The sequence below is a fragment of the Trametes versicolor genome (assembly GCF_000271585.1).
Source record: "Trametes versicolor FP-101664 SS1 unplaced genomic scaffold TRAVEscaffold_1, whole genome shotgun sequence".
Classification (NCBI taxonomy): Eukaryota; Fungi; Basidiomycota; class Agaricomycetes; order Polyporales; family Polyporaceae; genus Trametes; species Trametes versicolor.
The window spans coordinates 251,675-274,998 of record NW_007360321.1 but is presented as its reverse complement, the minus strand read 5'-3'; the positions used below and the strand labels follow the sequence as shown (position 1 = coordinate 274,998).

At 58.4% G+C, this 23,324-nt stretch overlaps 11 protein-coding genes across 11 annotated transcripts; 5 read left to right on the top strand and 6 right to left on the bottom strand.

Moving 5' to 3' along the window:
* Nucleotides 1-987: 987 nt before the first annotated feature.
* Nucleotides 988-4,708, top strand: TRAVEDRAFT_61684 (Dor1-domain-containing protein; the record flags this gene model as incomplete). Its single annotated transcript, XM_008034245.1, has 5 exons — nt 988-2,738; nt 3,106-3,488; nt 3,551-3,897; nt 3,970-4,107; nt 4,169-4,708. The coding sequence occupies 5 exons, from the start codon at nt 988-990 to the stop codon at nt 4,706-4,708; spliced, it is 3,159 nt and encodes a 1,052-aa protein (XP_008032436.1).
* Nucleotides 4,709-5,405: 697 nt separating this feature from the next.
* TRAVEDRAFT_16063 (uncharacterized protein) lies at nt 5,406-7,694 on the bottom strand (the record flags this gene model as incomplete). The annotated part of the gene is made up of 5 exons (XM_008033522.1): nt 5,406-5,447; nt 5,477-6,379; nt 6,444-6,644; nt 7,154-7,175; nt 7,273-7,694. The coding sequence occupies 5 exons, from the start codon at nt 7,692-7,694 to the stop codon at nt 5,406-5,408; spliced, it is 1,590 nt and encodes a 529-aa protein (XP_008031713.1).
* A 56-nt stretch (nt 7,695-7,750) lies between these two features.
* On the bottom strand, nt 7,751-8,707 carry TRAVEDRAFT_41194 (uncharacterized protein; the record flags this gene model as incomplete). Its single annotated transcript, XM_008033861.1, has 1 exon — nt 7,751-8,707. The coding sequence occupies one exon, from the start codon at nt 8,705-8,707 to the stop codon at nt 7,751-7,753; it is 957 nt and encodes a 318-aa protein (XP_008032052.1).
* Nucleotides 8,708-9,366: 659 nt separating this feature from the next.
* On the top strand, nt 9,367-9,717 carry TRAVEDRAFT_41193 (uncharacterized protein; the record flags this gene model as incomplete). The annotated part of the gene is made up of 1 exon (XM_008033860.1): nt 9,367-9,717. One exon carries the CDS (start codon nt 9,367-9,369, stop codon nt 9,715-9,717), a length of 351 nt encoding a protein of 116 aa, XP_008032051.1.
* A 94-nt stretch (nt 9,718-9,811) lies between these two features.
* Nucleotides 9,812-9,994, top strand: TRAVEDRAFT_32701 (uncharacterized protein; the record flags this gene model as incomplete). Its single annotated transcript, XM_008033739.1, has 1 exon — nt 9,812-9,994. One exon carries the CDS (start codon nt 9,812-9,814, stop codon nt 9,992-9,994), a length of 183 nt encoding a protein of 60 aa, XP_008031930.1.
* A 1,138-nt stretch (nt 9,995-11,132) lies between these two features.
* On the top strand, nt 11,133-12,635 carry TRAVEDRAFT_41192 (uncharacterized protein; the record flags this gene model as incomplete). Its single annotated transcript, XM_008033859.1, has 2 exons — nt 11,133-12,236; nt 12,315-12,635. 2 exons carry the CDS (start codon nt 11,133-11,135, stop codon nt 12,633-12,635), a joined length of 1,425 nt encoding a protein of 474 aa, XP_008032050.1.
* Nucleotides 12,636-12,890: 255 nt separating this feature from the next.
* Nucleotides 12,891-15,011, bottom strand: TRAVEDRAFT_25217 (uncharacterized protein; the record flags this gene model as incomplete). Its single annotated transcript, XM_008033588.1, has 5 exons — nt 12,891-13,239; nt 13,292-13,443; nt 13,505-14,139; nt 14,423-14,903; nt 14,993-15,011. Coding segments are annotated over 4 exons (1,283 nt in total), but the record flags the coding sequence as incomplete, so codon positions are not given.
* A 1,273-nt stretch (nt 15,012-16,284) lies between these two features.
* Nucleotides 16,285-18,533, top strand: TRAVEDRAFT_25215 (cofactor-independent phosphoglycerate mutase). The gene is made up of 9 exons (XM_008033587.1): nt 16,285-16,332; nt 16,388-16,561; nt 16,627-16,780; nt 16,848-17,238; nt 17,289-17,398; nt 17,452-17,578; nt 17,630-18,150; nt 18,210-18,228; nt 18,281-18,533. Exons 1-9 carry the CDS (start codon nt 16,301-16,303, stop codon nt 18,313-18,315), a joined length of 1,563 nt encoding a protein of 520 aa, XP_008031778.1. The 5' UTR covers nt 16,285-16,300; the 3' UTR covers nt 18,316-18,533.
* Nucleotides 18,528-19,688, bottom strand: TRAVEDRAFT_41189 (alpha/beta-hydrolase; the record flags this gene model as incomplete). Its single annotated transcript, XM_008033858.1, has 8 exons — nt 18,528-18,589; nt 18,649-18,792; nt 18,842-18,865; nt 18,926-18,979; nt 19,042-19,101; nt 19,162-19,188; nt 19,249-19,404; nt 19,472-19,688. 8 exons carry the CDS (start codon nt 19,686-19,688, stop codon nt 18,528-18,530), a joined length of 744 nt encoding a protein of 247 aa, XP_008032049.1.
* Nucleotides 19,689-19,973: 285 nt separating this feature from the next.
* Nucleotides 19,974-21,169, bottom strand: TRAVEDRAFT_41188 (alpha/beta-hydrolase; the record flags this gene model as incomplete). The annotated part of the gene is made up of 8 exons (XM_008033857.1): nt 19,974-20,035; nt 20,092-20,235; nt 20,300-20,323; nt 20,394-20,447; nt 20,509-20,568; nt 20,631-20,657; nt 20,717-20,875; nt 20,944-21,169. 8 exons carry the CDS (start codon nt 21,167-21,169, stop codon nt 19,974-19,976), a joined length of 756 nt encoding a protein of 251 aa, XP_008032048.1.
* Nucleotides 21,170-21,918: 749 nt separating this feature from the next.
* On the bottom strand, nt 21,919-23,174 carry TRAVEDRAFT_109577 (cell cycle checkpoint; the record flags this gene model as incomplete). Its single annotated transcript, XM_008034338.1, has 7 exons — nt 21,919-22,028; nt 22,098-22,222; nt 22,290-22,471; nt 22,528-22,684; nt 22,741-22,913; nt 22,964-23,082; nt 23,132-23,174. 7 exons carry the CDS (start codon nt 23,172-23,174, stop codon nt 21,919-21,921), a joined length of 909 nt encoding a protein of 302 aa, XP_008032529.1.
* Between the last annotated feature and the right edge of the window lie 150 nt (nt 23,175-23,324).

Genomic DNA, 23,324 nt, shown 5'->3' with positions numbered 1-23,324 from the left:
GCCGTTCCCGCTGCGGGACCTGGTACGCGCTCATCGGATGCTAAGAAAAGTTGTAAACGGCCGTCAGCATATTGTTAAAAAGGAATGCAGGAGAAGAAACTATGATACAAGGAACTCAGACACCGGTCTACAATGGCTTGTCGAAGCGAGCCACTGCGGCGAACCACAAGACCGCTATATATCCTATAATGAAATAACAGCGACCGCCCCACAAAGACAAAGAAAATTTGATAAAGTTGGAAGATGATTCTTCAACGCAATCAACTATGAGGCTAACCCGCACCGGTGGCCGGCATTTGTGGGTAGCGTCAACGCATGCGTGCCTAAATATCGAGTTAAGAAACCGTATAATTTGAATGCGGTTGGTCATTTGAGAGGTGACATGAAGTAGTTAGGGCACGTACTAAACAGTTATATATCGACCATATACCGTAGCAGTGCCTTTCGTATGTTAGATGCGCCATCAGGATGTTACAATGGTGATCTAGGTCCCAGGAGAGTTGTTCCGCGCCAGCGCAACGCGAGGCCGCTAGGGAGACGGGACTATGTAGTACTGGTTTTACGAGGCGGGCGAAAGACATGTCGAGCGTCGCGAAAGCCACGTCTCGTATATGACAATAGGGGCTTTATCCTACTGCACCCGCCTCGGCGGGTATAGCCAGCGAGGTCCGAGTGAGAGAGACCCTTCGATGGTAGAGGTTTGAGAGAAAGAGCCCGCGAGCGCAGATGGGCACGACAGCGAGAATTGTTAGTACTAGATACTAGGATCGATACTGTGTAAGCAATCACTACTTATGTGTTTACAGGAAAGCTACCGGAAACCTATTTTTATCGTAAGAAGAGCTTTCGGAGTTTGATCATCATCATGCGACGGCCGGCATCATCGCCCCAGTAAGCGCCGACGCGACGTTCGCTTCGCGCCCATCCCGCACAGCACCGTACGAACGACCATCCTCTCGCACTCGACTCCTGCATCGACGAGTAGCTATGAACGACATTTCTCAAGATGCCGAGCCCCCATCCCTGTCTGAACTCTTGGCATCGTCGTCGAAGGATACACTGTCGTCGTCGTCGCTGACATCCCCCGACGCGTCCTCGTACATCTCCCGTCTCACCGCGCTGTCTCTGCAAGAACTCGAGGCCGAGCCGACCGAACTTGCTTCGTCCTCCGCGCAACTCACGAATGCGCTCACAACGCTCTGCTATACATCATACCCCACGTTCCTCTCCCTGCACGCCACAACATCTACGCTTTCCTCGTCGCTCGACGCGCTTTCAAACTCGCTCTCTTCATTGCTTTCTGCCCTCCCCACGCTCGAGTCGGGTGCGCGAACCTTCGCGCAGGAGTCGCGCGTGCTGCTCGCGTCGCGACGAAAAGCTGCGCTTGTTCTCGAGCACCACGACAAACTCCACGACGTCCTCTCTCTCCCCCTCCTCCTGGAAACCTCGGTGCGAAATCACAATTATGCGGATGCCCTCCTCCTGGCGCAGCATGCATCGACGCTGGCTTCGCGATTCCCTTCAAATCCCCTCGTCCAGTCAGTCAAGGCAGACTGCGACGCGCGGGTGCACTCCATGCTCGCGCAACTCCTCCGCATCCTGCACGAGCAAGCGAAGCTCCCCGCGCTCTTTCGCGCAGTAGGCTTCCTCCGGAAGATGGACGTCCTTACGGAGCAGGAGCTCGCGCTTGCCTTCCTGGCTGGGCGCAGTGCCTACTTGGACGGCACGCTTCGGGCGGTGGAGATCGAGAAGAAGGGGCTGGACGGCGAGGGGAGCGTAGAGCGAGAGCGCGACATCCACGCGCGATATCTCAAGCGGTACGTCGACGCCTGGCGGGAGGGCGTGCACGACGTTGTCACGCAGTATACCACCATATTCCTTGACCGCCCACACAGCTCGGAGCCTGCCCCACCCGAGCTGCACGTCCTGCTGACAACATTCACAACCGTTCGCGTGGGTGAACTGCTGGACCTCCTGCGAGAGACGCTCCCGCTCGTCGCGGACCCGTCGTTGCTCTCCTCGCTCCTCACTCAGCTCACGTATTGCGCGACCTCGTTTGCGCGGGTGGGCATGGACTTCCGCGCTGCTCTAGGACCGCTTTTTGTAGCCGCAGTGCGCAAAGGCATCACGCGCGAGTTCGAGGATGCAGCAGAGGCTTGGGCCAAAGCTCTCGAATCCGACGTCGCGCCGAAAAGTCGCGCCCGTCCTGCACGCCGGAAACCGTCCCAGTTGTTCCTCTCATCGTCCGCCAACTCGACGCCGCCTATACCCACGCCAGCGCAGCTCTCAGCACTCGCCACATCTGCGCCAAACGTGCCCCCGCCCATACTCGCGTCGTATCCCCCCCTTGGCGTCTACACGAACACCCTTCTGTCTGCTCTGAACGGCCTACGTCTCCTCGCGCCAGCCTCCCTACTGCACGATCTGCTTGCCTCTTTGGACGTTGCTCTCGCGCGTGGGGCGAGCGCCTTACTGGGGTATGGGCGCAAAGCGGCAGAAGGCCGAAATAACGGCACCTCCTCCGCGAGCTCGGAAGAGACGAAGCGAGAAGACGAGGTCGTGCGCGCGGTTGGGCTGGTGTACGCGAAGGTGTTCGTGCCCTTCTTGAGGCGTGCGTTAGCGGAGGGGGTGTATGGTCTCAAGCTGGGCGCGACTGGGGGTGACGGCGAGTCTGAGATGGACGTGGAGCTGAGGCGAACGCTGGAAGGGTTGGACGAGTGGCTAGAGGGCGCCGAGCGGTGAGAGGACAATAGCCTGGTGAGCAGGCTTTCCCAAAAACATCACCCAAAAGAAAGATTTTACTCACTCTTGTTGAGCAGTTGCATGTACTATACAGTATGCTGGCGACACGACACTCGCATGCGCTGTTAGTCCCACCTATGCTTGAGTCTTGGGTCCGAGAATTGCGGGCAGCATAGGTCACGGGCGGTACGGCCCGCCTCTCCCGTGCAAGATCTTGAGATCGCTAAGCAGTTGGCCCAAGATAGCTCGCGATGGCCTCGCGACAACCGCATTGGAAACAAACTCTAACACGAGCTCAGCAGCTTCTCATCCACAGGCGGCGCTACAACGCCTACGCCGTTGAATATTCTCTTACCATTACAGTGTGCTCGAGTCTCGATCCCTGCAAATCCTTCGAAAGCAGTGCCCTCAGCAATCTACTCCAGCGAGCATGCCGTCAGACATAGAGTACATGGACGACAAGGACGACAAGGCTACAGAGGAAGTACCCGAGCTGCATGGCGCATTGTCGCGCGCCTCCACCGAATCCTACGGCGGCGCGCTCAACGTCGTGTACATCGTCGATCCCGAGGACGATCCCATGGCCGATGCGACGCCAGACCCGAACGCTGAACGAACCCCCGACAAGGAATATGGCATACTTCCCGAGGACGACCGCTTCAGCGAGCTGTGTGGGCCCGTTGAGTCCACTCGTCGACGCGGCGTGAGGCAATCGGCGCGAATACAGAACCGCAAGAGGGCCAGAGGTGGGTGGGATGCGGCCACTCCCCCGCCGTTCCGCTTCCTGACGCGATAGAGCTGCCTATAGACACGCGCTCATCGCTACCCTCCCGCCCCACTCATTCAAGGGGCCAGGCTCGTGAGGACCCAATCGTGATCTCGGACTCGGATTCAGACTCGGAGGGCGATAAATTGGAAGACGATGGATTGGTTGGCCCCCGCATTCCAGTCTGGGTGTACAAAATGAAGCCCAAGGAGCCCGCCGCGCCCTCGGGCGACCCGGCTGTCTCGTCTCGCCTATCTGCTGAAGATGGCGCGAGCTCCTACTCGGACCGCGGCGTTAGTGTAACGAGCACTCGGAAGGCGCAGTGTGTTAAGCCAGGCGGCTCTGGCGGCCTTGTGCAACGTAAAACACGTTGGAGCCGTCTGGTTCAGGTGAGGAGTGTACGTTCCCACGAAGTGATTACACACAATTTACCCATGAGCCGCGGATGCGGACACACCCAGGTGCCTCCAGAGCTCGAGGAGGCGCTGCCGGACTTGCAGGCACGATTCCCTAGGGACCACATCAGCGTAGGCTACCACCGCTTGACGAACGACACAATCAAGTGGGGCTATCGATGCTTGACATGCCCGGACGCCTCGGTGAGTCTTTCGGCTGCCATTGTTTGTGCTATCACTTAACGGCGGTGGCACTCCTATACAGGTCATTAGTGGCCATGCCCCGGGCATAGCCTTCAGCAATATGGCTAAGCACCTTGGAGGCTCGAAGCACCGTCCGGCGACGATCGAGCCGCCTTCCAGAGGGGGTGCACCAGCAGCACGGCCCGTTCGTAGACCACGAGCACGCACGGCGTCCAGAGCCGCAAGCGCGCATCCGCCCAGAGCTCCCTCAGCGTCACCCCCGGTATCAATCTCACAATCCGCCACGGTCGTACAAAGCAGCACCGGCGGCGCGACGCCCGGCCCCTCGTCCCAGCCCGCCGCGAAGGCACGGGCGCGCGAGGACGTCGACGATGTCGAGTGCTTCCTGCGCGAGATCGGGCTCACGCGCGAGCTCGCGGGCGCGCTGCGGAGCGTCGGCATCAAGGACCGCGGGCGGATGCGGATGCTGGGTGGCGCGCCGGACGCGATGCTCGACAGGCTGGAGGCGAGCCTCGCGGGCGCGGGGCTGGACGTGAGCGAGTGCATGATCGTGCGGCTGGGGCTGCAGCGGTGCGCGGCTGGTGGTGGTGCGGTGCGGTGATCAGTGTGCACTTGATTTGGCTTCGTTTGGAAGTCGGTGTGCCGTAGGAACGTTCGTAGCGTGTATGTATTTTGTATGGAATGGAGAACGGGACATGTTATCTAGGTTGACGGCAGACTGATGCCTACGAGATGATTCCAGCACTGGTCAATGGTATGAACCCAACATTCAGCATGGATACATAGGCTCATAAGCTACTTTAAACGTGTGTATCACACGAGCCCTGCCAAGAGCATATTTACGTTCCTGCAGCCGTACATCTTCAAAGCTATGGAGAGCTTCTCTCGCTTTGACCCACCTATCATACATGTCCCAATTAGTGCCTAGACGCTGCGGTATATATAGCCTACGAAGGCTATGGAAGGTCATAGCCAGCACTGCAGCCACGGCGAACACGTCCTCGGACTGTATGGAAGGCTCTCCGAGACTGAGCGCCCAGAGATGGCTCTGCACCTGCGGCGTTCCATTGACGCCGTCACGGAGCGCAGGGGAGGGCGGTCGCCGCTCGAGAATTTCCTCGCACACCGCGCGTTTGATGTCCCCCAATGCGACATATAGCTCCTGGATGTGGGGAAGCCCCGCGGCGAGGTCGCGCAGGCCGGCGAGGGTCACCCTGGCCGCCGGGCCCGCCCCTTCCTGGCACAGATGCAGGCGTTCTATGTGCGGCCATGCGTGCGCCATGTCGGCGAGCGTAGCGTCATCGAGGGCCGCGTAGCAGTTCCCGCGCAGATGAAGCTGTCTGAGGGCGGGGAGGGCATAGAGGGGCACGATGGCGGACGGTGGATAGGCGACGGGCGGAGGGGAGTCGAAATCGACGTTGTTGCACCCGCACAGTATGACCGTATCGAGCGTGGTGCGGCAGCGCTTTGCGGGGAGCGTGGCGGTTATCGACGCGAACTGAAGGGGGGTGATGTTCGTTTCGACGTCGACCTTGACTTCGAGCTCGTTGAGTCCTGGAGGGTCTATGACGGGCCAAGAGAGGAGTGACATGCCGCATTCGGCGGTGTCTACGACGAGCTGAAGCTTCCGGAGAGCAGGGAAGTTGGTAGAATCGATACGCTCATCTGCATTGTCGTGAAGTAGCAGGTAATCCGCGGCCTGTGCGGCGAATGCGGCAGATACGAGGCTAGGAAGGGAGGAGAGCACCAGTACGCCGTCTGGAGAAAGCGGAGTACTCTCTATAGCTTCGAATGTGGTCAGGCTCGACAAGCCTTGTAGCGCTTGCGTCAGGGGACCCTGTGCGTAGATGGCGGGGCCGATTTTGTTCAGATATAGTTGACGTAGGAGAGGTGACTGGTGCGGGAGGTTAACGAGGAGCTCGATCAACGAAGTGGCAGCGTGGGTGGTGTCCGACTCCAAGTCTTCCAACTGGCCCTCAGGCTCGCCGAATCCAAACTCTACTCGCAAGATCTCTAGGTTCGGGCCGAAGAAGTAGCGTAAGGGAACAGGATCTTGAGCTTGTTGTGACCAATTCAGGCGAAACGACAGTGTGCGGAGATTGGGGAAGATAGGTCCGTGTGGGGGTTTGAGCTGACGCCATATGTCCGGACAGACAATGGCAATAGAGCCGCCGACCGTCGGAAGTACAGGGACGGTGAGGGATTGGACAAACTCTGCATAGAAGCAGAATCTTTCGAGTTCAGAGGTCGAGAAGCTTGCACGAGCAGGATACTTGTGAAAAGATGGGCTGAGCATGCGGCTACAGAGCTGGCTGAATAGTAACTGGACGGCTTACCAGCACATATGAAGGGGGCATATTGTCTTTTGCATCTCTCTCGCGACGTAAGACTGAGCCTTCCGGGAGCACCAGAAACAAGGGGTTGGGCTCATACGTCAATTCGCTCCAGAGGAATTTGAGTGCGACCGGGGAGAATGCGCGACACGTCTTTGCTAAGGAAAGCAGCGTGCACCTCGTGTAGACATCGTCCGTGCATTCCTGGCAGATACGGGCGATAAGTTCGGGAGAGAAAGCATTTACGGCGGACATAGGTCAAGTGCTGACCGGGGTCGTCACTCAGTAGTAGGTGGAAGCTACCAGTGCTCGCCAGGCCGTATTGGTAAGAGCGACTCAAGACGTTTGAGGAGGGCGGTGCTCGCCGAGGCCAATCCAAACAGGACCAAGCAGGAGCAAAGTCACTGAGCGCTCACTGAGTATGTTCGCCAAAGGTTCGGAGGCCCACCTGCGTACATATTCGCGGCCGCCTCGAAGTGGACGCCCCCGACTTACCTGTGGAACGCGGACACGGACGCAGACACCCACAGGCGCCTCCACGGCTCGAAGATGCGCTGCCGGAGATGTGGACACAGTACCTGGGCATCGTGCCACCTTGGGCTATCACCATTTTCCAACGGACGACACAATCAAGTGGGGGTATCGATGTTCGAGATGTCCGGAGGCCCCAGTGAGTACTTCAGCCACCGTTATCTGTATACGAGTACTCTCACAGTAACGGTGCTCCCATCCGGACTGCGAACGGAAGTTTACAAGGTGTTCAAGGTGTTTCTAGCACAAAGAACCAATATGAGTTCATCATTGAACAAGGGTTTGGGTATTCATAACTTACCTGAGGGCAGGCCGTGCTACACGAGCCCTCTCAAGAGCGTGTTTCTGCTCCTGCTGTCGCACCAACTGGAAGGCTAGCGATGCCCTGTCCACTTTATACCACCAGCGGCCCGGGGACGCTCCTATATCATTGAATATGCTCCACGGAACGTATATCCCGAAATCGCGGGCAGGGAAGATCATGGTCAGCACTGCGGCGACAGCGGCGACGTCCTGGGGCTCGATAGAAGGCGTGCCGATGCCAAGCTTAAAGACCTGCGACGCTTCGTGGGTGCCGTCACCACACGCGGGAGGGGGGCGCCGCGCAAGGAGCTCTTCGCACACGGCCCTCTTGACATCTGTCAGTGCGACGTAGAGTATCTGCAGGTGAGGACACTGCTCCACCACGTCCCGCAGACCGGCGAGGGTCACCGCGGCCGGCATCGGGTGCGGCTCGCCGAAGGACCAGCATGGGCACACATGAGGGTTTCTATGTAGGGTCACGCGCGTGCCATGTCGGCAAGCGCGTCGTCGTCGAGGGAGGCGTAGCAGTCACCGAGTAAATGAACGGTCCTGAGCGCTGATAGAGAATAAAGAGGCGCCATGGCAGAAGGTGGATAAGCCACGAGCGAAGGGTGATCGCATTTGAACTTGCTGGCTCCGTGCAAGACGATCGTTTCGAGTGTGATGCGGCAACGCTTTGCGGGGAGCGTGGCCGTGATTGACGCGAATTGAAGAGGCGTGATGTTCGTCTCAACCTCGACTCTGACGATAAGCTCGACGAGCCCTGGGGGGTCAATCACGGACCAAGAGAGAAGCGTCGCTGCGCATTCGGCGGTGTCTACCAAGAGGCGAAGCTTGCGGAGAGCGGGGAAGTTGACAGAGTCACCGGGCCTCTCCGTCATGCTGTGAGGGGGGAAATCTGCAGCTCGTATGTCCAACAGGGCAGTTACGAGACAAGGCAGGGAAGAGAGCACCATCACACCGTGGGGGGAAAGTGGAGTGCTTGATATGATCCTGAACTCGGTGAGGCTCTGCAGTCCTTGTAACGTCTGTGCCAGTGGACCATGTGCGTACGTGGAGGGGCCAAGAAAGAGTTGCAGTTCACGTAAGCGGGGGGACATCTGGGGAAGGTGGGCGAGCAAATCAGTCACCGACATCGCAGCCACGCTGGCGCCCGACTCAGCGTCGTGCAACTGGTCCTCGAATGGAAGGTCTCCGCAGTTGAAGTGGAGGCATAAACTCTCCAGGTTGGGGCCGAGAAGGCAGTGCAGAGGAATAGCATCTTCCTCTTGATATTTCCAGCTCAAACTAAAGACCAGGTTGCGGAGGTTGGTAAAGACAGGTCTGTGCGGGGGTAGGAGTTGGCGCCACATGTCCGGAGAAACGTAGAGGTAATCTGGAGACGTCTTGATGTGGCTGAACATTGTGAGGTTCTGGACAAGCCCGGCATACATGTTGAACCTCTCAAGCTCGGAGGATGAGAAGCTTGAGCGAGCACGATACTACTGAAGAGATAAACGAGTGAGTGCACGGCTGCAGAGCTGGCCAAACTCCACACACCAGCACAATGGAAGAGATAACGCTTTCTGGATCTCTATCGCGACGTATGACTGAGCATCCCGGGAGCGTCAAGAACAAATTGTTGAGCCCAGATATATTTGTTGAATTTTGGATTCGAGCGAGCGAGCGCCTGCTCGCCGGCGTTTGCCGAGGCGTTCAGTATCGTGCGCCCGATTGTTTTTGTACACTATCCGTTTGCCTCTGTACCACGACGCTACTGTACAGGACAACCGGAATCAACTTGTGTCTACTCTCGACGACCCGATTTCTCGCTTGCTCCAACACAAACGGATCCTAGCCAGTCTAGCCGGCTAGTAAAATATAGGGCTACGAGGTCGAGCTGCGAAGATTGAGCTCCCTCGCCGCTGTCGTCACGAGTCGACCTGCCGCCGTTCTCTCAAGATGGACCGCCGCTGACGATCGTCGTAATCGAAGCCGCCTGACGAGGTGCACAAGAGCGAGGCCACCGCACGCTGAGGAGACTCTCGACGATGAGTACTCCGATTATGTTCCTATTTCATTCGAGACGTGCCACCCCGAGTCGAGATCCGAGATGATCCCCGATGAAGACTTGCCGATGAAGATGACCCCTTTGCCGAAGAAGAAGACGATGATGACGATGATGAAGACGAGGACGACGATTTGCCCGGTGGAGCCGAAGCGAACCGGCGATGAAGCTGATTGCAACCCCGTGCCCGTATTTCCCCCCACCACCTCGAAGTTGATGGCGTCACGCGCTCACCCCGCGCGCCCTCTCTACGACGAGAGCTACTCGACGTCGATGCTACGCGCTCACCCCGCACGCCTCTTGATGGCGAGACCCGCCCGTCCCCGCCGCTCCGGAGATGAGCAGCCGCTTGCTGAGATGGAGATGAAGACGACGCCCTCCCCCCGTGTGTCTTGACGATGACGCATGGTTTCCCCGCCGAAGAAGATGATGAAGATTTCCCCCTCCCTGCCGACTCGATGATCGAGTTCTCTCCCTCTGTGTCTCGACGATGACACATGGATTCCTGCCGAAGAAGACGTCGCCTACCCCGCCTATCCCACTGATCGCCGAGTCAAAGTGCACGTCACTCAAACTGTTTGCACAGATTATTGGTCGCCGAGCATGGATGAGCTCGTGGAGGTGTCTGATCCTGCTGCCGAAGAAGCCCGCCGACGACGACGTAGGTTTTTGAAGGGTGTTTTTACTTTGTGGGGGTGCGAGATGCTTTTTTTGTGTTTCTTTTGTTTCTGTTCTGAGCTGCTTGCGAGGCGCACGCTCGTGGGGGTGTGTTGAATTTTGGATTCGAGCGAGCGAGCGCCTGCTCGCCGGCGTTTGCCGAGGCGTTCAGTATTGTGCGCCCGATTGTTTTTGTACACTATCCGTTTGCCTCTGTACCACGACGCTACTGTACAGGACAACCGGAATCAACTTGTGTCTACTCTCGACGACCCGATTTCTCGCTTGCTCCAACAATATTGCTCCAGAGGAACTTGAGGGCGATGAGAGAAAATGCGCGACACGTTTTCGCCAAGGAAAGCAGCGTGGACCGATGACAACATCCACAGATGCGCGCGACGATCTCTAGAGAGAATGGTTGGACAGTGGCCATGGCCGAGTGCAAGTGCTGGCCAGAGTTGTCACCTATGTAATACTATGAGCGGAAGACAAACTTGACCCATGAGGAGGGCACGATGTTTGAGACCATCTCAGGCCAAATAGATCCAAGCAGAGGCAAAGTCGCTGAGCGCTTAATTGATCTATCGGTACGTTTCCTCCTCAACTCAATGCTCAACTTGTTCCTTCTGACTTAAGACTACCGTCGACAAGGACACTAAGGGCGCGAGGGAGGGTTTGACTCACAGGATCTCCCACCTTCCAAGACATGGCACTACATCAAATCAACACGCGCCCAACACGAACGCTGGTACTAGTACTTATCTGAAGAAGTTAGGACCCGCGGCGGCGGCTCGCATCGTCTCGAAAGAGTGTTCGTTTCGCATGAAATCATGAGTGCGCGATGTTTGAATGACGAGACGACATCACTAACCCTTTTCTTGCCAGGACTTGTCTTGTTGGCAATTTGCCGGCTGCACCGGCTATTGACAGACGTTTCTGCGCAAAGTATGTGGGCACAATGTGCCTCAGTCCTTTGATACAATGTCTCTCTATATATACAGCTTTTAGAACCGCTAGGCTTCCGTCACTCGAGTCAGCCCGGGCTTCGCCTAACGATCAACCAGCCACATACCCAACTTCCCCCTTCCATCTAATGATGTACGTCTCGCCACTATCGTTTCAGCTCCTTCTCTCAACATGATATGACCCCGCTTATGAGTCTCAGGTCGTCTGAAAACCTACCAGGACCAGCAGACAGCAGTGAGCCTATAGCAGAGCCCACGACGATCACCACCTTGGTCGACGTGAATTCGACCTATAGGCAGCTCTACATTGAGGGCGAAATGTCCTGCTTGGCCAGCGATACTACCTGGATCACGCTAGACACGGAGGACGCCATAACGGCACTATCCGATGCCCTCTGTGCGGAGCCCGACAAGGTTGATGACTTCCCCATCCGCACGTTGGAGGTTCACGTGCCATCCGTCTCCGGCGACAGCCTCAAAGCGCTTCAGGAGCTCCTCGCATACCTTCCCTTACTGACGCGACTGTGGATGCACCACACAGAGCAGCTCTTCGTAGCCCACCCGCTACTTGCCCAGATCGTGTCCACCGGAGTCTCCCTCACCGAAGTGCGCTTCTGGGACGCGGGCCCGACGACCCACGCCGTCCTCAGCAGCATGCACGCCCGGCTGCGCGCCGTGGAGGTACGGGGCCTGCCCACGCCGTGCACCGCGATGAACCTCTTCCTGCCGTCCGCGGCGACGCTCGTCAAGATCGACATCCGCAGCATCGCGCTGGACGTGCGCGAGCGCACGCTCCGCTTCCCGCGTGTGCAGGTCCTGCACGTCGCGTTCAGCGGCGACATCAACCTGCTCGACCTGGGCGCGTACAAGTACGCGTTTCCGTACTTGCGCGAGCTCCGGACGACCCGCGCCCTGCCAATTTCGACCCCGCAGGATGGACACACGGTCCGCGAGCGGAACGTCCTCTCGGGGGCGCGTGAGCCCGGCTGGGCAGCGCTGGACGGCCTCGAGGTGCCCCCGCCCGAACTCTGGCTGCTCGGGGTGTCCTGCCCGGCGAGGACGGTGCATTTCGACGTCGACGTGGGCCTTCCGCTCTTCGTCCTGCGCCAAGTGCTCCCGCCGCTGCGACCGCGACACCTGTATTTGCACTTTGCGAACGCCGAGGACGCGTACAGGGTCGTGCGCGACTTTGCTGCGCTGCTCGCGTGGTCGTTGCCGTGGCCCGGCGTCGCGACGCTCACGCTGGAAATACGCTTGCCCGCAGGGAAGCCTGATCGCTGCTGGGTGATTGTGGTGCGTGATTTTTCTTGTGTTTCCGGCGGGGAGGGCGCACGCTGACGCTGGCTGTGGTCGGTGTCGTATCTGTAACAGCACTTGCTGAAGGAGCACGGTGCCCGGAACGTATTCTGCACAGAGATGCTCACCGTGCGGTTTGTCGGAGTGGCCGCCTCACCCCAACCCAAGAGAGTACTGACGGCTCTGTGGGGAGCCATCTGGGACGCGGCGGCGGAGGACCTGTGGATGACGTGCACGATGGTGAGGCGGGTGACGCTCCGGCTCGAAGTCGAGGCGCCGCAGACGGATGGTTCGACCAGGAGAACGGTGATGTACACCGCACGGCACTGCAGCGACAGCGGAGTTCCTGGGGACGGTGGAGAAGCGTGGGCGTACGTAAACCCAGCAGAATGGTGATTTTGACGATGGTGCTTTCGCCACTGGATCGAAAAGCCAGGCTCGGCGCCGACTACGGATTCGACACTTCGCTTAGTAACCTCTTTAGCTCAAGCTTTGCAGGCACAGCAGACGAATAAAAGGTACCTTCGTATGTGAAACAGACAGCATGTTTGCAGACAGTCGTGTTTATGTTTTCTTGCATTGAGAAGGCTCTTTCGGGGTTTCGCGTTCTCATGTTCAGCCTTGAAGCTCGAGCGTGAAGACCGAGGTAAGGCGTTGGCCTGGCACACGACAATAATAAGATTGATTGGTAGAAAGAGGAAGTACGATAATATCCGGCGCAACGTCGGCCCCAGCGACTGTCAGTAATAGTACGTAGTAGCGTGTGTTCTGTCCGTGCAGCCGAGCCGAGCCGTCCGTACAAAGGGTCAGGGTACCTATGCAGCCCGAGCGCGCACGCGTCCGAGTGGGTCCATGGCGGTCCCGCAGCACCGCGCAGCACACGACGTAGCGTAGAAAGGAGTGTCTATTGCCCGTAAGGACCGTGGGTATCGGTAAGTGTGCTACGCCGTGACGCCGCGCTGCGGCTGGCCGGGGTCCTGTGACGCCCGTGGTGTCGTTCCTGCCCTAAGTTTAGCGGTGAAACTACTGCTGGAGTGGAGGCAAGGACGTACCCTATTACTTGTTCGCGGCGTTTTCGAACCTGTTGTTGTACGGGGTGCCGGTCGTGTATGGCATCGTAGGCATCGCGTCGAGCTGGAGGTTCGAGCGCGAGCGGGCCATGACCTCCGACGCGACGTCGTTTCCGTACTGTTCCGCGAGTTGGCTGTGGGTGGCTCACAGTTAGCAACGAGCTGGACACAATCAGTTTTGCAACGGGTACTCACTTGGCGTAGTTGTCCATGATGACGGCCATGCTGTTCATGTTCAGGCGGTACGCCTTGGGCATCATGCCCTTTCCGAAGCGGTACGTGATGTGGTTCGAGCACAGCAGCGCGGCGACCATGATCGCGATCTGGAACGGCACGACGGCGAACACGACAGTGTACCAGCGCTCGAGGATGTCCTGCTCGAACTTGATGTACGGGCCCTTGCAGCCGGGCAGCTGGCTGCGCGCGTAGCACACCTGGCTGACCGTCGCCTCGATGAACGGGTTGAAGTACCCGCAGCAGGAGAGCTGGTTCTGGATGCGCAGGCGGCCGTCGAGCCCGAGGTCGCGCGACCACTGCGCGTTCACCTTGCCCTCGAGGTTGAACGTGCGCTTCTTGTACGTGATGTAGCCGGGCGTGACGAGCAGCGCGAAGCAAATCCAGAGCAGGAAGGAGTACGTGGCGAGGAAGGCGCGGTTGTTGAGCAGGATGCCGGACCAGCCGATGAGGGAGGTGAGCACGCCCAGCGCCGCTGCGATCGTCGACACGATCAGCTCGGGCTTGTTGCCGACGCGGATGATGTCCGCGTGTGTCCATACGTTGAACCAGATAAGCAGGCAGGCAATAAGTCCGGTGAGAGAGTATGCCGAGAACTGGCAAGCATTCGTTAGTCCTGATATGAAATGTACAAGGCGAGCCAAGAGCGGATGGGCGCTTGATGGAGCGTCACTGCAACACAGGATTTCCGAAGCTACCTGAGTCTTCGAAATGCACCTCCAGCCAGGTTTTGATAGCACGGCGAGAAATTGAGGGAACACCGAGCGCTGCGCAGCAAGAAAATCGGCAGCGATCGAAGGCAGGAGAAGGAGGCGCCGGTGCACTCATGCGCAGCAACGTCCGATGCCCCCGAGTGTGTGCGAGGATGAAGAGACTCACGACGGTGTTGGCAACGAAAAGCACCCATTTGAAGCGGTTCCACCGCAACCGTCCCTTGCGCCCACCCTGCGCACCTCCGAAGGTCACACCGTCGTAATCATCGTCGCCGTCGCCGGGCATGCGCGACTCGTTGGCCCGGAAGGCTTCACGGCCACCACCGCGCTTGGGGATATGGAGGTCCGACTCCATGCCCTTGCCCTTTCTGCGCTTCATGCCGCTGCCGATGAGGGTGTTGGAGAACTTGGAGGGGAGGTAGTTGACCGAGAGGGAGGTGGGGATGCCGGTCTTGCTGTCGCCCATGGTGGAGACATCGCTCCGGGGATCCATCGAGCGAGAGAAGGAGCTAGAGCGGGAGCCGAAGGCGTTGGGGGGCTCGAGGGTGGTGCTGTTGTTGTTCATGCCTGCGAGCATATACCGGGTGGAGTTGGCGGCCGACTGCACGGAAGGAGAGTGGGAGTTGACGGATGATGTCCTTGAATGGCTATTGTCGTCGCCGTAGTTGATGGCAGGCGGGTCGGGGAAAGCGGCGGTCATGGAGGGCGCTGGTGAAGGAGGAGGAAGGGGGCTTACGAGGGACTGCGATCCATCTAGACACCACGTTGCATAGGCGAGACGGCGAGTACGGCAGGCGGTGGCACGGGGCGGGCAGACAGAGGGTAGCGCGGGGGGGAGCGCGGGCGGTGTTGGGAGAGACGGAGATGGAGGAGAGCGTCAACTTCTGGCAACGTGCGCCTAGGCCGGGAATGTTCACACGTACCTCCGCCAGCACAAACGGGGGAGTGCCCCGTCCTTCGTGGCCATGCCCAGAGCTGGTGTTGTCAGAGGGAACGAGGTACGTCGACCACATCCTCTGCATCGTACATTACCCTATTTACAACCGGCGTAGCGATAGCGTAAGTGGCAGAATCCGTGTCGCCCTCATCTTTCCGTCCAGCCCTTTTCTATCACTCCTCTTCTCACCAACGACCAGCCCACGTGGCACTCCTCTCGCCGCATCTCTTGTCTTTTCCCGCAGCCGATCCCTTTCTTTCTCCCCTTCTCAGCCGCCGCCCACTTCCCCAGTCTTCCGAGCCCCGTCGCCGGCGACATACGCATTCAAAGAACCTCTAAAATGGGCGAAAACGTGCGGTGGTTCGCCGACGACCCTCCGCCGAATGCGGATAGCGGCGCCCGAACGCGGATGTCAATGTCGTGGCGATAGATCTAGCTGCTTCTTGACAGAAACTACAGGTCCCGTTTGCATGCTGCGGTCCTAAAATAGACTTCTCCTATCGAATGCCTCTCCCCGCCGCGAAGGCACTGTGGGGATGCTTAAAATATATGTTGCAGGTACACATCATGGGCGTCGGGGTCCCTTTCCTGTCTTTCAAATACCAGCTCCAGTCAAGACTATCGGTCAATTATCGTTGCATCTGCCTCGGAAGTCTCCATCGATCAAGCCTGTCAGTACGCACGATCCCAGCTATATACGTTTCCTCTGGCCCTGAGGTAAGGACGACTATGACGCGGGCAACCCACAAATTCACGCTCCCCGCCGGGCAGAGTTCCGGCGAGATTGCTACCCCGGAGCATCATGCAGAGCATCGGTCGGTCGAACGTGCACTGTAAATCGAGACACGCACAGCATGATGCATACACATTGAGTCCGGGGTGTCCAGAGAGCTCTCAGACTCAGAGAGCGCTCCTGAACGACCGACGCTCAAGTACGCAGGCTGGCTCCTTTGTCCAGGAAGGCCCAGGAACGACTAGGCGTTCAGTAGAGCGCGATCAGATAAGGTAAACCGTCCTGAAGATTAGATAGACGCGGAGAAAGAGCGGAGGTTATGACCTCGCGCGATCGACAAGCGGCACTCTGTATATTTCTCTCCCTCATCCACTATGGTTGCAACCAAGAACAAAGTCTGCCTCATGTAATACAGGCCACCACATATCCAGCACGCAGCAGCTCACGCTATCGGTTCCCAGTGTCCACGATGGCTGGGGAGTCGCGCCCGAGAAGGGCGGCAAGGGCGACGCCATCTCCGCCGGCGACACCACCAACATGGACACGATCGCGAAGGACCACAGCTACCGCACCCTCGCCGCGCACGGTATCGCGGTCGGCCTCAGCGAGGGCCTCATGGGCAACTCCGAAGTCGGGTGAGCAGCCCCCCGTGCCTGCGACGTGATCAGATGGGCAACTAACGCGATATTGCCGGAGACAGGCACTTGAACATCGGCGCGGGACGCATCGTGTGGCAGGACATTGTGAAGATCGACGTCGCGATCAAGAAGAGGCAGTTCCACAAGAACGAGGTCATCCTCGAGAGCTTTAAGAGGGCGAAGGACGGGAACGGCCGTCTCCACCTTCTCGGTCTCGTAAGTACCGCACCAGTCCCAATCAGCTGTCCCTCCTCTTATATACTCGCCCACACCGCGTTTATAGGTCTCAGACGGTGGCGTGCACTCGCACATCCGACACCTGTACGCGCTGCTCGAGACCGCGAAGGAGGTCGGCCTCACAGACGTCTTCATTCACTTCTTCGGTGATGGCCGCGACACCGCGCCGCGCTCTGCTGCCGGCTACCTGAAGGACCTACTCGCCTTCATCGAGAAGGAGAAGGTCGGCCAGGTCGCGACTGTCGTCGGTCGTTACTACGCGATGGACCGTGACAAGCGCTGGGAGCGCGTAAAGATCGCTGTCGACGGCCTCGTCAAGGGCGAGGGCGAGGCGAGCGAGGACCCCGTTAAGACCATCGAGGAGTGCTACAAGAAGGACCTGACCGATGAGTTCCTGAAGCCCATCATCGTTGGCGGCGAAAAGACGCGTATCCAGGGTGCGTCCGGAACTTGAAACTACTCGCACTTCAATTTACATTGATTGCAGACGGCGACACCCTCTTCTTCTTCAACTACCGCTCTGACCGCATGCGTGAGATCGCCGCCGTATTCGGCCTCCCCGACAAGCCTATGGAAGTGGAGATCCCGAAGGACCTGGTACGTTGCGTCCATTCTGGGCAGTATCCCCGCATGCTCACCAAGTCCGATAGAACATCACGACGATGTCCCGCTACAACGCCGAGTTCCCCTTCCACGTCGCCTTCCCCCCGCAGGCCATGACCAACGTACTCGCTGAATGGCTCGCGAAGCAGGGCGTCAAGCAGGCGCACGTCGCCGGTCCGTCCATGCGCGCCTCTACTGTCGTACGACGCTAACGTCTGCCCACAGAAACCGAGAAGTACGCGCACGTCACGTTCTTCTTCAACGGCGGCGTCGAGAAGCAGTTCGACAACGAGGAGCGGCACATGATCCCCTCGCCCAAGGTCGCGACGTACGACCTGCAGCCGAAGATGAGCGTGCAGGGCGTCGCGGACCAGGTCGCCGCGCTCGTGCGCAAGGGCGAGCACGAGTTCATCATGTGCAACTTCGCGCCGCCGGACATGGTCGGCCACACGGGCGTGTACGACGCCGCCGTCGAGGCGATCTCGCACACGGACAAGGCGGTCGGCACCGTGTACAGGGCGTGCGAGGAGGCGGGGTACGTGCTGCTCGTGACCGCGGACCACGGGAACGCGGAGCAGATGATCAACCCGACGACGGGCGCGCCGCACACGGCGCACACGACGAACCCCGTGCCGTTCATCATGACGGGCGACTCGAAGACACTGAAGTTTGCCGAGGACAAGAAGGACGGTGAGGAGGAGGAGGGCGCGCTTGCTGACGTCGCTCCTACCGTGCTCGATATCCTGGTACGTCAGTTTGTTCCTGAACGAGTGTGGTCACTAAACAGTATGCTTTTGAATTGCAGGGCCTGCCCCAGCCCGAAGGTAAGCATTATGAACTTTCGCTGCGCAACAGTATACTCACCGTCTGCTGCAGAAATGACCGGCCGATCCCTGCTCGCCAAGGCTTAGACCGCGCGCATATAGACAATGACTGAAAGAAGTGCACATCCATGTTGTATGTTTACCTAGAAGCGCAAGGTACCGTAGCAATAGATCTCACGTTTTGTATAACGCTATCACACGCACAAGAGAAGTTCAAAAGCTACCCCAGCTGGGTATCGTGCCCCTGCTGCTAGAGATCGTATACCCCTGTCCTTCGTGGCGTGCTCGGCGTAGGAATATCAACCGCAGAAATGATCAAACCAGTTCAAGATCCCCCGCGCGCTTTCCTCCTTCGCCCATTCTATATATCCAGTCGCGAGTCAGTGCGTTTGATCTTGCTCCATCATTCCAAATGCTTACTCTCCACAGGAACTTTCGGGTCCCCGCGCAACGCGAATCCATGCTTGACGGACCCGAACACTTGGATGAAGTAGGTCGCCTTCTGCTCCACCAGCAGGTCTTCCGCCCGGCGACGCGACTCGGCGGGAAATGTATGATCGATTTCTGTCAAGGTTTAGACCAACCCACGTACGCCGACGGATGGGCATCGTACCTGCGCACGACAGCAGCAGGGGCTCTGAGCCATGTGTACTCCGTGAGTGCCCACACATTTTGATCGCAGAAACGCGATGCTCACTTTTCACGTCTTTGAAGTGATCTTCGCTCAGGAAGGCGGGGTGCGCGAAGGCGCCTGCGAGGTCCATCTCAGCCCTAAAGCTTGGTACGATCCGAGCCACAAGCTCATGACTCTACCTGCAGTGATCCAGTCTTTCTTCACGTGGTCCATCACGTACGGTGCGCCGTAGCAGTATCCTTCATCGAGGTGTACTCTTCAGCATCCGATCAGGTCATACAGGCATACCGACTACATACCGACGCAGACATACTTCTTGTCAGGTCCTACAAGCGCACTCTCCCTTCATGAATATCCTCCCTAGAGGCACAGGGATTTTCACTCACCATACTGCTCTCGTACCGCGTCTATCCAGGGAGGAAGCAGCACCTCCGTGCGCGCCTGGTTCTTTTTGATCCACGCCTGCGTGTCAAAGCCCTTCTCGTCGAGGTGGAACCCGTACGAGTCCCCCTCGAAGTAGTCCAGGGCGAGCACCAGATACCCTGCACCCAGTACCCATCCCCAATGGTAAGCACTCCTCACGCCGTCGACAAGCCCGCCCCCGCTCACCGTGCTCAGCCCAGTAGTCCATGAGCAGCTTCGAGTTCACATACAGCGCGCCGAACACGTCCGCGAAGAACAGGATGATCTTGTCGCTGCCCCCAGACGCCGGGCGCGCGACGTACGTGTTCACGCCCGCGATCTGCTCGACTGTTCCGCGCGGGTCGCCGACGTGCTGGACAGTCTGGAGACAGTGCGCCCCAACGGAGCCTGCGAGCGTTGCCATATCTGTCAAAGCCTGGTGAAGAGTAGAGGGCGACTGAAGCGACTCTCGGACAGGACACTGGCGAGTGTTATATGCGCATATATAGCACGCGGCCCCGGCTGGTCTGCCCCTCGGATGCGATTGTGCGCGCACGAATGAGCTCATCGCGGTTCTTACGGAGGGCACATCGCGCTTCGCGTGGCATCCGTGGGCGGGTGCTTAGTGAGCCAGCGGTCTTGTGGTGTTCTGAATGCTCGAGCTTGTGCTATCGTACAGAACTCTGCTACGCCACCGGCGTGACACACGCTACGCGCAGAAGTGGTTGAACCAATCCAGGATGCCCCGTGCGCTCTCCTCTTTCGCCCACTCTGTTGCCGCCGGTCAGTCGGTCCGTAAGATTTGTGTAGGGGTGCTGGGTGCTTACTTTCTGCAGGGACAGACATGTCGCCCCGGAGCGCGAACCCGTGTTTGACGCTGCCGAAGACCTGGATGGTATAGGTTGCCTTTTGCTCGACGAGCATGTCCTCGGCGCGGCGGCGCGCCTCGATCTGGAAGGTGTGGTCGATCTCTGCGGTCCAAACGGAAATAAGCATGCAGGTGTCTCGCTACCAGTGGCCAAGAAATCGACGTACCGGCACAAGACATGAGCAACGGCTCTGCAATGGGGATCCAGCGTCAGCGACCCAGCATACTAAGTGCGTCCCAGACATCAGCCGGATGACGCACGTTTAATGCCTCGGAAGTGATCCTCGTTCAGGAAGGCCGGGTGGCCGAATGCACCTATACCGAAAGCCATGTTCAGCCCCAGTAAGCTCGCATTCGTCTCCAAGTGTTCGCGTACCCGCTTTGATCCAATCCGTCTTCAGCAGGTCCATGACGTACGGTGCTCCGAAGCAATAGCCTATCCAGACGAGCATTCCGCCCCTTAGCATTCAGCGGCACGGCCGGTTTGCTAACGCCTACCGGTGCAACAGTATTTCTTATATGTCCCTGCATCCCGCGAAACAAACGTCAGAATAGACTCATACGCTCCTTAGACGGAGACGTACCGAACCGTTCGCGCACGGCCTCTATCCATGGCGGGATGAGTACAGCGGCACGAACCTGGTGACGCTTCTGCCAGGCCGGGTAGTCGAACGTCTCGTCATCGAGGTCCAATAGAGCCTTCGAGTCTCCCTCGAAGTAATCAAGGCCGAGTACCAGGAACCCTGTGCAGTTCGAACCCCACATCTCATCTCAGAACACTGGCCGCCGACCCGGATATCTGGATACGCACCGTTATCCGCCCAATAGTCCATGACGAGCTGCGAGTTCGTGTACAGCGCGCCAAACACGTCCGAGAAAAACAGAATAATCTTGTTCGTATCTGACGCGGGGCGCGCGACGTACGTCTGCACGTCCGCGATAGATTCGAGCGTCCCGCGCGGCGTGCCGACGTGGTGCACGGTCTGGCGGCAGCATTCTCCGGGAGGGCCGGCGAGCGTCGGGCTCGTAGACGACATTGCAACTGTGGGGTATGTGGTATATGGTAAGCGGGTTCGAAGGGGCGGTAGGCGTTCGAGACGCGAGGATCGAGGCCCCGTTAAGACTTAGGCTGTGGGCGCAGGCCTCAGTGGGGAAGTAGCTTGACTCAGCAGAAAAGCTAGAAGCACGACGCGGGAGAGGAGAAGGGTGCTCGCGATTTGCTATAGGCAGAGCGGGGAAAGTGAAGTCGGTGCGCGGAGCTTGCACTTAAGCGAAGTGCGTTCCATGAGACACCGGTGTTGGGTATTCCACGTCTCGGGTCGGACGGGGTGCCGCGGAGCCAGTGCTGGGAACTTTTTGACGGGAGGAGGGAGCACTCGTCCAGTAACGAGATAGGCACGGTGCGCACATCGATGCTCAGATAGCACTGGGGGCCGACTTCTTACCCCTCCCGGTAGCATAACCGGGTGCCGGCCGTGCGCAGTGCCTGAGATCCTGGCTTTGACTCGCGCTTCGGTCCTCACGCGCAAGGGGGTGCACAAGAATACATAACAGACGCTATATGGGGTCTGCCGCGAAGGTTATAGTGTGGTCAAATGAGGGCTGTGGGATGATGCGTGCGGACTTGCTCACCTCGTATCGTACACTGTAGATATCTCGGCCTCCGGAGGAACTCAACATCGGGGACCCGGTCCGATAGCTTTACACAAGGAGAACTCGAAGACTTGTAGCCGACTCCCACTGCGGTGGCGGTGATATTTAAGAGCAAGTTGTCATTGGTCCAAGGCTACATCGCATCATCGAATTTGGCCGGGATGTAGTACGTGAGCACACCGCCCGCGTCTGCCACATTCCCGATGTACACGTATAAGATGACGCAGTGGTTCTCGCATATACCTACACGCATTTCCGTCAGTATAGGGCGAAAGGCACACAGGCACATCGCACTAAGGGGCGGGCACATACATGCAATTGTGGTGGTTGACACAACGTGCGAGTTGAGAAACTTGTTGAGGCACCTGTGGGACACGAGCACACCGTGCATCTCCGCTGGGTCTTTCGCGTTCGAGCCGTCCGCGTCCCCGCCCTGGCTGGCCGGATCTGCAAGTGCAAAGCGGGACCTTGGTGAGCGACGTGCGAGTCTCAGCAAAGGGAGACGCACTCCACCCAGGATTGTTGAGCCCGCCCCAACCGACCTCGACGCGGGCGTTGTCGGTGGTGGCAGCCAGCTGGAGCTCGCCAGAGTGGTTCGCGCGGAAAGTGACGCCGTCTGTGGAGAGCGGGCGTAGACGGTCGACTACCATGCGCAGCTTCGCCAGCGGCGGCAGCAAGATATGCACCTGTTTGAGTTCTAGTGAGGACAGCGGTGCATACCTAAATGAATAGGTGAGCATACATCCGGCTCGGGACACATGGGTTCCTTGAGGCGCTCGACGTCGGCGTGGCGCACGACCTCGACGGTGACGTGCTGGACGACGGTGATGCTGCGGCCCATGGGTGTGCTTCCTGTGATATCGAAGCTGAGCACAGACTTGTCCCCCTTCTTTGCAAGCCTAGAGACACCGGAGTAGGTAAGCCGAAAGTTGTGCAGGTAGATATATGCTCTCACTTCATGGTTACTTCTGACTCGGATGCAACTGTGTTCGATGAGTTTTGCGCCGTGGACGGTCCAGCCGCGGAACGGAGGGCTGCAAGAAGGGCCTCGGCGGAGAGGGAGATGGTGATCTCGTTATTATTGTTGGACTGTATGCGGTACTCGGTGAAGAGCGATGAGACTTTGATCTGCCTGGATAGAAGTGAGGCAACGCATATATCCAGTTTGAAGGAGATACATACGACCAGACCTGGATGCCGCCCTCGTTGACGTCGCCTGCACAGATGATGCGCATCTCGTGCTCGGCGAACTTGATCGTACATTTCTTCTGCAGCTTCTCCACTGACTGCACGATTTCTGTTACACCGTGAGTACAGCTCGTAATCAACAAAGCATCTTGACTTACTTGCGAAGGTGTCTACATTCTCAATCGTCGCACGAAACCGCATCCCTCTTGTCCTCAGGTGGTGGCTCTCCGACAACCGACTGCCCGGCGCGCGCTTGTGGCATGCGCGCGCGTCGCGTTACGAACACGTGATTGGGTCACATTAACACATGGATGACGTCTGGGACTTGGCCCGACTCTCTAGGACGTTCTC

Bases quoted from the DNA above. Each gene is read 5' to 3' on its own strand.
- TRAVEDRAFT_25215 (XM_008033587.1), top strand. From the start codon at position 16,301: ATGGTTGCAACCAAGAACAAAGTCTGCCTCAT. The intron at 16,333-16,387 runs GTAATACAGGCC...ATCGGTTCCCAG, and splicing joins AAGAACAAAGTCTGCCTCAT to TGTCCACGATGGCTGGGGAG. The intron at 16,781-16,847 runs GTAAGTACCGCA...CCGCGTTTATAG, and splicing joins GTCTCCACCTTCTCGGTCTC to GTCTCAGACGGTGGCGTGCA.